Below are 13248 nucleotides of genomic sequence, written 5' to 3' on the forward strand. Positions count from 1 at the left end.
CACAGAATGTGCACAGAAACTAATAGGCCTAGCCCGAACCATGAAACCAGCCCCAGACCATTTATTCCTCCTCCACCACCAAACTTTATGTATGCAGGTAGGCTGCTCGGCCATGGTAACACATTTCATGAAGCTCCTGACGTTGTTTCCACAGGCAGTTTGGAACTTTGTAGTGAGTGTTGCAACCAAGGAAATATGATTTTCTATGCGCTTCAGCACTCGGCGGTCCCGTTCTGTGAGCTTGTGTGGCCTACCACTTCGCTGCTGAGCTGTTGTTGCTCCTAGACGTTTCCACTTCACAATGACAGCACTTACAATTGACCGGGGCAGCTGTAGCAGGGCATAAATTTGACTAACTGACTTGTTGGAAAGGTGGCATCATATAACGGTGCCATGTTGAAAGTTACTGAGCTCTTCTGTATGGCCATTCTACTGGCAATGTTTGTCTATGGAGATTGCATGGCGGTGTGCTTGATTTTATACACCTGACTGCAACGTGTGGCTGAAATAGCCAAATCCACAAATTTGAAGGGTTGTCCACATACTTTTGTGTATCTATTTGTCTTTATCTATCTTGATCACAGGTATTCGTGCCTGAATTTACAATTATTTAGTGTAGTTAGCCTCGTGAGACACAAACGTTAGCTAGCTAGCAAGCAAACAATCTGGTATATCGTTAATGTTATACTGGTTTCATCACCTGTATGTCTTCATCTGTCAATTCTTTCTTAATTTAGCAAACTTATCGGTGGCACCTTTTGCAAGTTTACTGTTCCATCTTCCTGCCATTGTTTTGAAAAGGCAACTTTCATTTTTATTTGCTGGAAAAATCCAGAAGTTGCCTTTCAAAAGTTGGACCAGCCAATGGACCAGACTGTGTGTCTGTGTACTGTATTGCACCAAATATTATTGTGTATACTTAGAAGATGCTGGAGTCTCTGCACTAACAATGGGAATGAATGGCTGCAAAGGCAGAAGGCAGGCGGGAGGAAGCGTGAACATTCTAGCCAATGAGATGGCAGATTCGGATGTGAACAACAGACACAACTACGGTATAAAATCTATTTTTGCAAAGTTGGCGCTATGTCAAGAACGTCCACTTATATTAGTACATTTGTTACAACCTTAGCGTTACGAAACTTCTATTCGATTATATAGGCCACACGTAGCAAGTTAGCAAATACATTTAATTTTGGACCAAATTCGATACTCTCATTGACCCCGGAACAAAAAATCCCCATGTCCATGCTTTATTTTCACACAGGTCGGAGTCGGCCTTCTCGCTTCGCCTCTTTCTCTCTTAGTGCGCTGGACTTGCATATAACACATGGTAAGATATCACGAGAGACCCTAAAGGACCCGACATTTGAAGAGAGAATCACCATTAACAAGTGCATATGCTTGTTAATGGTGCTGGTTTATTTTGAATCTCAGTCCGCATGTAAAGTGGGCTTTTTGGATACCCTTGCTTTTTCAGAGCAACATAAATGAAATGTTTTGTTCTTAGTCACCACAGCAATGTAGAAAACCTCCATGGTTTCACAAGACACCCACACACTCATAATCCTACACACACACACACACACACACACACACACACACACACACACACACACACACACACACACACACACACACACACACACACACACACACACACACACACACACACACACACACACACACACACACACACACACACACCCAGCCATGGCTACACTCTCATACATAAACACAGTAAGTGCGAAAATGTATTATCCAATAATAACCACATGCACACAATCATACTCCTACAAAATTAGACAGACCCCCCACATATACCACCTACACACTCTTCCTCCCACAACAGCCATTACATCATTCCATATCCCACACATCTTACTTACCTCCAGCAGAAGGCAACTCGAGGTTCTCTACTCATGGTTTTTAGTTGGTATGGTTCATTGTGTTTTGAGATAAGGTCACCTGCTTTAAGGATCTTTGGATTGGATTCTTCGTATTGAGAAGGAAGGAAGGAACAAGGTACATTGTGTAACCCATAGAAATACATGAAATGGTTTTACTTATTTCTGTGGTGTACCCGTTATGACAAGTGCAGCATTTAAGGTTGTAGCCTAGCGCCGCCTCAAATCGTCCTCTGTGGTTCGCTGTTCTGTGTTGCCTTGACAATGTTTTTTAAGTTATTGGCCATGACAAAGCTGCCCTGGTGAAATTATATTAGCCTGTTAAATGCACCGCACAGAAAGCTATGCAACCTTGAGGCTTTCGATCTTTTGAATACTGCCCAAATTAATAATTGAATGTGCTTGAAATGTTGATGGAGAAAATAAATATGCTTTTTGCGCCCCTGAATTTCTAACACTAGAATAAGCCTGTTACCTACTGCAGGTTTTCCCAGTGTATTATTTATTTTACCTGTGACTTTTTAGACTGAAAGGTAAAAGAGAACTTAACCAAACCTGTGTATGTCTGTCAGCAGTGGAGTCTGTGTCTGAGCTGCGATTTTTCTAGGGACTGGGATTTGCTATAGGGGTTTGAGCTGGAGTCGAAGCTTGTGATTGGCTATAGGGGATTGAGGCGTGGCCCTAGGCTTCCTGGTGTCAACTGAGATCTTCCACAGAATGTCATGCTGGGCCAGATTAACACACACTTCTTTTGTCAGCCCTCCTGTGGAATCACACATGGCCAGGCACATGCACACACAAAGTCACATAATCCTACTGTCTGCATCCGTGTTCCTGGTGGGCATCTGTGAGCCTGCTCCCCTCCATCTGCATCCAGAGTACAGAGAGACAACATGTTATTTTGTGAGCTGTCATGGTTGTCAACTGCCATAGTTGTTGCATCCTCCCAGTAGTCTGTGTCAGTGGAGACACAGATACATTAATTGTCATGAAGCACTTTAAACAAAGCTTGACTATATAAAAAACCTACAGCACTAAAAAGCACAGTGCAAGTATGAACACCATATTAAGGATCATGTTTTCTCTGTATTCTGACAGAAACCTTGGGAAGTCTGGCCTGAGGGTGTCCTGCCTTGGACTAGGTGAGTGTGAGGGGGGGTGTCGGAGGGGCTAGGAGACAAAAATGTGTTAGAGGTGACCCAGACTGCTGTTGTTTTCACTAGAAATACACAAAGTGAACCACAGAGGGAATTTATTTCACACCAAATAATTTTCCTAGCAGATATCTTGGAGAGTGAAGATATGCCAGAAATGCAAGCTGAGACCTCCATCTGTTGACTAACACTGTTATGGCAAACTCTGCCAAAGCCTCATCTCTTCCAACTATAATTAAAAAGCTACAGTAGTCAGTGTGTGGCATCACTGCCTCTTCAACACTGCTCTCTCTATGTATCTCTAGTCTGATAGACTACTAACACAGTCTCCCTGTCGTCTCTCTGTAGGAACATGGGTGACGTTCGGAGGGCAGATAACGGATGAGGTGAGAGCAGATGGATTGTGTTTTTTCTATCAGTCAGTCAACACTCCAATTTCACAACTATCTACATGCTTCTGCAGTCCACTGCTTACACTCTGAACATATTGACACACAGAGGGCCAGAGAAGCAACACGCGTGCCATCGCACGGAAGGTTACAACCCCATGCAGACCGGGTTTTAATAGTTGAAAACACTTAAGCGCCGATCAGTGATCTCTCGACCACCTCCCTTCCTCTTTCTTTCCTCTCCCTCGCTCCACTCTCCGGCCAACAGATGGCAGAGCAGCTGTTGTGTCTGGCCTACGAGAACGGCATCAATCTGTTTGACACAGCAGAGGTCTACGCCGCAGGGAAGTGAGTATCATCCAGACTGTCCACATCACATCTTCATGCAGACATCACTTAGATATCAATGACTGCTGAATCACAGGATCATACCACACAAAGCCACATAGCCAAACAAAGCATGGGCTAACACATGTACTATAGTGTGTTTGAATGAGCGCTGACCTAACAGGTGGCAATGAATGTATGAGTGTGTTAATTAATGAGATGGGGGACTCATCTAAATGATATGGTGTAGACTCACATTTAGTACCAATGAAGCTGGTGCTGGTCTCCAGTCCTTCCAGTGTGGTCGTGATGATTTAGCCGACAGCACGTTGAGGGAGTCTCCCAGGCCATCACACATCTTTAGAGAACTCATTCAATTTGATTAAACCTCTGGTTTGGTGGGTCAGAGGCTCAGATGAAACGCTCACTGATGCACTTACCATGAGTCTGTGCGCCTCTGCGGCCTCCCGCGTAGGTAGTTGGCAGGCATGTTTGCAAATACAAGGCCTTACAATTTTATCCACACGTGCCTTGGACAAGCCTGCAAAACAGTTTACATAAACATGAGTGATTAATTGCTCTGTAGCCTTGAGCTCCAGACCTGGGGGAGAAACACCTCATTTATAACATTCATCATACTGAGTTCTAGGGGTATTTTTGATGAGAGGTCAAGGGTCGATCATTCATGATGGCTTGAATACCAGTAGAACCCAAACAGTGATATTTTGCAAACTCTAACCTTTGTAGGGCTTCATAACATCTCCTCAGACAGTTGTATACACCATCCTGGATTAATGGATCTTTGTTGTGAGGAAGGATGAACTCCTTTCCAACAGTACCTCAGATTAACAGACTCTAAGTCTTCTCTAAATCCTCCCCAAGGAAATACTGGTCTCTCATTGTGGCGATATGGTCAGGCATATTTCCCAAGGTGTTAATATTATGTAAAATACTTTTTTTTGTTCATTGACCAACGTCGGATCAATTATTTTAATTCCATTGTTTGTTTGTTTTTAGCTCAATGCGCACATTGCGCTGCAGTTTCTCTACAGTTAAATCAGATCGCACCCGAACTGTATTTGGGAGTTGTCATTTCCAGCAGGCCAGTGTTCTACATAGTTTAGCGCAGAAAATGTGACAATTAACTACCATCATCTATTGCGCGCCTACTTATCCGTTCTGTGTTTCTTTGACTCCTGCTACATAAGAAACAGAAGAATGCGCGATCAATAGGGATACATAGAGAGCAGTTGCTTCGCAAGGATTTTTTTAAAAACTTGACTTAAAAAACATAAGCCTAAGGACCATTAACCAATTATAAACAGTACTGTAGCAGTAAAGTTTGTGCAGTAAAGTTTAGGCCCACTGTACGTTATCGCAGCATATTGGCTTTGCTTGAATTGCCCTGTCAATGCATTGTTGTTCAGGCCATTTAAAAACATGTATTTATGATCACACCGGTAATAGATCCGTTGTTGTATTACACCGGTAATAGATCCGTTGTTGTATTACACCGGTAATAGATCCGTTGTTGTATTACACCGGTAATAGATCCGTTGTTGTATTACACCGGTAATAGATCCGTTGTTGTATTACACCGGTAATAGATCCGTTGTTGTATTACACCGGTAATAGATCCGTTGTTGTATTACACCGGTAATAGATCCGTTGTTGTATTACACCGGTAATAGATCCGTTGTTGTATTACACCGGTAATAGATCCGTTGTTGTATTACACCGGTAATAGATCCGTTGTTGTATTACACCGGTAATAGATCCGTTGTTGTATCACACCGGTAATAGATCCGTTGTTGTATTACACCGGTAATAGATCCGTTGTTGTATTACACCGGTAATAGATCCGTTGTTGTATTACTTGTGAAGCACAGCTGAGTGAACATACATTTACATACTTTTATCTAAGTTATTGATAGTTGGTATTCAGCAGTTATAAATGTATGCCTTATTTACTTTGAAGAACTACTAAAATAGTGTATTTTGTCAGACACCATAGGTAGTAGCTCTATAGAGATGAGATGGTGACTTGGAATGAAGTAATAGTCATCAAATGAAACAAATGTAATACACACAACAACTGACATATTGTACTAAGTAGTAATGTAAATAAATAATGGTTAATAAGTGATAAGCAGTAATGGGCAGTCACTACCATCATAAGACTTTTATTCATTGTTTTATTCTGTGTTATTACAGCGTTCAACCTACATAGTGCATTTCATGTTTTGTTTTTTTACCGAAACCGAAAATTGTGAATACTTTTTAATAATCTATCCGAAACAGACCCAATCTCAAAAAGCGCTAATCACTCAGCACTATTTTGAATATTTACCTACATGTGGCTTCTGTAGCTGAGCTTTGGAAAGGAGATGATGTAGCAAACTGCAACATAAGGTAGTGGTGGCAGACTTGAAGGACAAGGGAAATAAAGTTGACCTTTACCATCATCATTCCACACAATGGTGACATTAGAACTGGCAGATCAACAGAGTGACAGATCTGTGTGCCATGCAAATGGACCTGACAGTCTGTCAGAACCCTGAATGTCTTCTTTGGGTGCTAATCCTGACAGCCTATAGCCTACTGCAAACTGCAGCACTGAGAGGCTTTACACGAGGTGCAGCACACACACCAGAAGAGAGGGACATCAATGCAGACAGAGGAGCACATATCTACCACGTTTCACACGGTCTCTGTGAAGCACCTGCTCTAGTAATATCAGGACCTCGTCAGTCAAACAGTAAAGTGGACTGAGTCTAGATATGGGTATAATTATGTGTTAGTGGCCTCACTGTTGATTTTGCCACAAAGTCAACATTTTGGTTTTGTAGAGTGGATAGAGAGCGGGAGAGAGGCTCCCAACTGCAGCCCCGCTACAGCTAAGGGCCTGGTTCTGTGGGTTAGTACGTGTGTGTTTGTTCCCTGGCACTATGACCAACGTACTGAAACATATTGACAGGCAAACACTGTACAGTACATCGACTGACAGCTAGCGTGTTGATCAACACACGCTTACAAACACACTGTAGTGTAGGTGTAGACCCATTTAGGTTTGACAATCCACTTCTTTACACCAATGTTCCCTCCACAAAAAATCAGCACTGAGCTAATTTCAGGTCTGCTAAATTCTGTGCAACTTCTAGCGCATTTACTGTGATCACTGAGGCTGTACCTGCTTTATGTTAGTTTTAACAGTGGCCAAGTAGGTTACTGTGGCTATTTGATCATAATGTAGGCCTACCAGGGTGGCCTACCATCAAAAACAATGGAGAAAATGCATCCCATAACATTTTAACATGGACATATCTGTTCTATCATTCAGCCTACAGTGGCAGCCAATATGTGGTGTTAAATGTAGGTCTACATTCCATGAGACTTTTGGGGGGGAAAAGCATGCAGGGCTGGACATTAACCTGTTTATCCACTTTTCCTTCAGACAAGGAGGTGACTGGAAATGTTGTGGTGTTGTTTGATGTTTAGATGCAAGAAATCACTTCACAAAATAGAATGCATTATTATTCCCATACCATTATTACAGAGAATCAGACAGATTATGCTCCCCTCTGCCTATTGGCTACTTGGCTTATTCAAGCCCGTCTCAAAATACAGCACTACCCCTTTACCTGACTCGCTTTTCAAAAATATCTAGAAATGTACATGTTTTGTGCTCTTGTGGGAAGTAATCACTCCCTTATTGCTGACTAAAAATGAGCTATAACTGGGCTAATAACTCACCAACTAGCAAAGGATATGAACTAAATGTGCACACGTGGTTAAATGCAGCTCTGTCTTTGATCTCAAAACAAGCGCATCTACTCACGACTGCTCATGCAGTAAACACAGTCCAGTTCAAAGTAAATGGCACAGATATAAGCCTACTGCAGCTCTGATTGTTTATGCTGCACCGGTCTATGTAGAGTACGAGCTGAGTAGTGCATGTCAATGCAAAAGAATCCTACTCCGATGCATGCCGACAACAAAATCTCTTGTGTCGTTTGTTTTGTTTCGGTATGTTGCTTTGAAAGTGGCTAATATCGTGTTGATTCGATCACAATTGCCACAGTAAAGGCAAACTCTAGAACAGTGAGTGAGCACAGCTGAGTGAGCATACATTTACATACTTTTGGGGGGGGGGGGGTGCTTCTTGTGCCTGATGGTCAGTCTCAGATGTGGGAAAGAGCATTAGACTGAGGGTCCACATCTCAACATCCCTCCACTCTCCCTTTCCTCCACTGACATTGACCAAAAAGTGACACAGTCTTCCAGATGATGGCGAAACTCAAGTTACACCGCATCGTGCACAAATTCGTGTTACTCCTATGAACAGAGAAAGTGAAATATTCCTTGACATTAAAAAAGACCACAAGCCGCTAATAATAACAACTCAAGCCTATAGATACACTTTCCTACTCATTCATTACTGCTGCACTGCTTGTTGTAGCTCTGAGTATAAATAAAATAACATTTTATTTGTCACATACACATGGTTAGCAGATGTTAATGCGAGTGTAGCGAAATGCTTGTGCTTCTAGTTCCGACAATGCAGTAATAACCAACAAGTAATCTAGCTAACAATTCCAAAACTACTACCTTATAGACACAAGTGTGAGGGGACAAAGAATATGTACATAAAGATATATGAGTGAGTGATGGTACAGAGCAGCATAGGCAAGATACAGTAGATGGTATTGAGTGCAGTATATACATATGAGATGAGTATGTAAACAAAGTGGCATAGTTAAAGTGGCTAGTGATACATGTATTACATAAAGATGCAGTAGATGATATAGAGTACAGTATATACATATGAGATGAATAATGTAGGGTATGTAAACATTATATTAGGTAGCATTGTTTAAAGTGGCTAGTGATATATTTTACATAATTTCCCATCAATTCCCATTATTAAAGTGGCTGGAGTTGAGTCAGTGTGTTGGCAGCAGCCACTCAATGTTGGCTGTTTAACAGTCTGATGGCCTTGAGATAGAAGCTGTTTTTCAGTCTCTCGGTCCTAGCTTTGATGCACCTGTACTGACCTCGCCTTCTGGATGATAGCGGGGTGAACATGCAGTGGCTCGGGTGGTTGTTGTCCTTGATGGTCTTTATGGCCTTCCTATGACATCGGGTGGTGTAGGTGTCCTGGAGGGCAGGTAGTTTGCCCCCGGTGATGCGTTGTGCAGACCTCACTACCCTCTGGAGAGCCTTACGGTTGTGGGCGGAGCAGTTGCCGTACCAGGCGGTGATACAGCCCGACAGGATGCTCTCGATTGTGCATCTGTAGAAGTTTGTGAGTGCTTTTGGTGACAAGCCGAATTTCTTCAGCCTCCTGAGGTTGAAGAGGCGCTGCTGCGCCTTCTTCACGATGCTGTCTGTGTGGGTGGACCAATTCAGTTTGTCTGTGATGTGTACGTCGAGGAACATAAAACTTACTACCCTCTCCACTACTGTTCCATCAATGTGGATAGGGGGATGTTCCCTCTGATGTTTCCTGAAGTCCACAATCATCTCCTTAGTTTTGTTGATGTTGAGTGTGAGGTTATTTTCCTGACACCACACTCCGAGGGCCCTCACCTCCTCCCTGTAGGCCGTCTCGTCGATGTTGGTAATCAAGCCTACCACTGTTGTGTCGTCCGCAAACTTGATGATTGAGTTGGAGGCGTGCGTGGCCACGCAGTCGTGGGTGAACAGGGAGTACAGGAGAGGGCTCAGAACGCACCCTTGTGGGGCCCCAGTGTTGAGGATCAGCGGGGTGGAAATGTTGTTGCCTACCCTCACCACCTGGGGGAGACTCAGGGTCTCGAGCTTGATGACGAGCTTGGAGGGCACTATGGTGTTAAATGTCGAACTGTAGTCGATGAACAGCATTCTCACATAGGTATTCCTCTTGTCCAGATGGGTTAGGGCAGTGTGCAGTGTGGTTGAGATTGCGTCGTCTGTGGATCTATTTGGGCGGTAAGCAAATTGGAGTGGGTCTAGGGTGTCAGGTAGGGTGGAGGTGATATGGTCCTTGACTAGTCTCAAAGCACTTCATGATGACGGAAGTGAGTGCTACGGGGCGGTAGTCGCTTAGCTCAGTTACCTTAGCTTTCTTGGGAACAGGAACAATGGTGGCCCTCTTGAAGCATGTGGGAACAATAGACTGGGATAGGGATTGGTTGAATATGTCCGTAAACACACCAGCCAGCTGGTCTGCGCATGCTCTGAGGGCGCGGCTGGGGATGCCGTCTGGGCCTGCAGCCTTGCGAGTGGTTGACACGTTTAAATGTTTTCCTCATGTCGGCTGCAGTGAAGGAGAGTCCGCATGTTTTAGTTTTGGGCCGTGTCAGTGGCACTTTATTGTCCTCAAAGCGGGCAAAAAAAGTTATTTAGTCTGCCTGGGAGCAAGACATCCTGGTCCGTGCCTGGGCTGGTTTTCTTTTTGTAATCCGTGATTGACTGTAGACCCTGCCACATATCTCTTGTGTCTGAGCCGTTGAATTGAGATTCTACTTTGTCTCTATACTGACGCTTAGCTTGTTTGATTGCCTTGCGGAGGGAATAGTTACACTGTTTGTATTCGGTCATGTTTCCGGTCACCTTTCCCTGATTAAAAGCAGTGGTTCGGGCTTTCAGTTTCACGCGAATGCTGTCATCAATCCACGGTTTCTGGTTTGGGAATGTTTTAATCGTTGCTATGGGAACGACACATCTTCAACACACGTTCTAATGAACTCGCTCACCGAATCAGCGTATTCGTCAATGTTGTTGTCTGACGCAATACGAAACAAATCCCAATCCACGTGAGGGAAGCAGTCTTGGAGTGTGGAATCAGATTGGTCGGACTAGCGTTGAACAGACCTCAGCGCGGGAGCTGAGGAAGAGCTGAGGAAATAGGAAGAACTCGCATTTTATGGTTTGTAAAAGTGTTGAATACAAAGTGTTGACAGTGCTGAGTAAGATCTTAAACATGAACTCACTCATAAAGTTGACAGTTTCTCTCTCTAATCATGGTTTTAAACATTTTGAAATCAACTTTTCTGTAGCTTTCTTTTATGCCTGCTACGTTACTGCAGAAACGGTCATCTGAGCCATCTGATTGGCCAGCGGTAGGGATATAAGTCAGTTTGTACCTTCAGACACATGAAATAGTTGAAAATGGCAACAGATGGCCTAACCAGCACGCAGGGCAGCTGAATCGGGTGCACCTACAGCAAACAGCCTAAGACGAATAATAATAATTTCTTTAAAGTAGGAACACAAGGCTATGTCGTTGGGTTTTTTACAGAAATGTTTGGCGATCGACTAGGAATGACTTGGACATCGACCAGTCGATCGTGATTGACCCGTTGGTGACCACTGCTCTATACTGTATTTTTATGTATATCCTTTTTTTACCCTGTACCCCGTTACCCTGTTCTCCCCAATTTTGTGGTATCCATTTGGTAGTTAGTCTTGTCTCATCACTGCAAAATCCTGTACAGTCTTGGGAGAGGCGAAGGTCCATAGCCGTGCGTCCTCCGAAACACAACCCAACCAAGCCACACTGCTTCTTGGAACAATGCCCACTTAACCCAGAAGCCAGCCACACCAATGTGTCTGAGAAAACACCGTGCACCTGGCGACTGTACTGTGCCACAGGAGTCGCTAGTGCGCGATGGGACAAGGACATCCCTGCCGGGCCAAACCCTCCCTTAACCCGGACGACGCTGGGCCAATTGTGCGCCACCCCATGGGTCTCCTGGTCACGGCCGGCTGAGAAAGAGCCTGGACTCAAACCCAGAATCTTTAGTGAGCCACTAGGGAGGCCTGCTCTAGAAAGTTGAGTGAAGTTCAATCTCGTTCTTCTCTCTGTGGGCTGATATTTTTGCACGGCAGACCCAAGGAGCAGCATGGCAGTCTCGGTGCTACTGAGTGTTTGCACAGCTTAGAGGGAACATTGATGGCATTAGCCTTCCAGAAATTACCCTCCCTCTCCCTCTCCGCTCCCTCTGCTCAAACCAGCAGGCTGCGCACACAGGCAGAGAGAGATCTGATTGGGAGGGGGAGAGAGGGATAAGGGAAAGAGAAGCAGAGAGAGGGGAAGAGGGGGTACAGAGAGGGGGAGTTCAGCCACTTTGTGCTTGCCGTACACAGAATTCACATTATAGGAAAACATGGAATTTGTTAGCCTTGTAGACCGGCGCTCCCTTCCTCCCTCGCAGTGACAGGAGTCATCCCAGCCCTAATGGAGGCCATGTTGGGCCTAATTGGCACCCCCACTGCTGCTAATGACTGATTGACATGGAGCCTGTTACACACTAGCCATACCAGCCAGTTCACTGAGTTTAACTGAGTCCACACACTGCAGGAGGGCTTTGTTATAAGTCTATAGAGACACTGGTGAGGGTTGTAAGAGTTACCACCACACTTTGTGATATCTTCTTTTTCAAGGGCTGATCTGTTTTCTTTTGCATCATGGTATGTGTAGTTGTTAGTTGACCATGCCCATTATCTGATCTCTCTCTCTCTCTCTCAGGGCTGAGGTTGTGCTGGGGAACGTCATAAAGAAGAAAGGATGGAGGTATGTTCGTACGGAGGTTACTCTCATAATGAGCCATGTTTCATTTCTGCGCCGTCACTCTCCCTCTCCTGATAACCGCTCTACCTTATTGGAAGGTAAGTGAGCAGTGTGGTGTACTCCACTGTGCACCGGCAGGCAGGCAGAGAGAGATAAAAGATCAGTCAGGCAGGCAGAGAGAGATAAAAGATCAGTCAGGCAGGCAGAGAGAGATAAAAGATCAGTCAGGCAGGCAGAGAGAGATAAAAAATCAGTCAGGCAGGCAGAGAGAGATAAAAGATCAGTCAGGCAGGCAGAGAGAGATAAAAGATCAGTCAGGCAGGCAGAGAGAGAGAGATAAAAGATCAGTCAGGCAGGCAGAGAGGGAGAGATAAAAGATCAGTCAGGCAGGCAGAGAGAGAGAGATAAAAGATCAGTCAGGCAGGCAGAGAGAGAGAGATAAAAGATCAGTCAGGCAGGCAGAGAGAGAGAGATAAAAGATCAGTCAGGCAGGCAGAGAGAGATAAAAGATCAGTCAGGCAGGCAGAGAGAGATAAAAGATCAGGCAGGCAGGCAGCAGAGCCATGGCTGTGCTCCTGCTCTTGTGTCCCTCAAAGCGACTGAATAATGGAATGAAAGTGTCTCCTTTACCCACTCTTTTACCTCATCAACCCGTGTGTGTGCACACTGTACTGTACTGTACTGGTTTGACAGTGATGTTGTGATGTCAACCAGTGAACCTTGGAACACCCTCTCTGTCATGTCAACCAGAGAACCTTGGAACACCCTCGCTGTGATGTCAACCAGAGAACCTTGGAACACCCTCTCTGTAATGTCAACCAGAGAACCTTGGAACACCCTCGCTGTGATGCCAACCAGAGAACCTTGGAACACCCTCGCTGTGATGTCAACCAGAGAACCTTGGAACACCCTCGCTGTGA

At 44.5% G+C, this 13248-nt stretch overlaps 1 protein-coding gene across 12 annotated transcripts in view; it reads left to right on the forward strand.

Moving 5' to 3' along the window:
- The window catches only part of kcnab2a (potassium voltage-gated channel subfamily A regulatory beta subunit 2a), a 137282-nt gene that overhangs the window by 112569 nt on the left and 11465 nt on the right, over positions 1-13248 (forward strand). For all 12 annotated transcript variants that reach the window (XM_046310251.1, XM_046310250.1, XM_046310248.1 and 9 more), the window contains 4 exons: positions 3003-3046; positions 3407-3444; positions 3716-3795; positions 12287-12331. In XM_046310251.1, coding sequence (XP_046166207.1) covers positions 3003-3046; positions 3407-3444; positions 3716-3795; positions 12287-12331 — 207 coding nt within the window. The remainder of the gene's footprint in view (positions 1-3002; positions 3047-3406; positions 3445-3715; positions 3796-12286; positions 12332-13248) is intronic.

Source organism: Oncorhynchus gorbuscha, linkage group LG18, assembly GCF_021184085.1.
Source record: "Oncorhynchus gorbuscha isolate QuinsamMale2020 ecotype Even-year linkage group LG18, OgorEven_v1.0, whole genome shotgun sequence".
Taxonomy (NCBI): domain Eukaryota; kingdom Metazoa; phylum Chordata; class Actinopteri; order Salmoniformes; family Salmonidae; genus Oncorhynchus; species Oncorhynchus gorbuscha.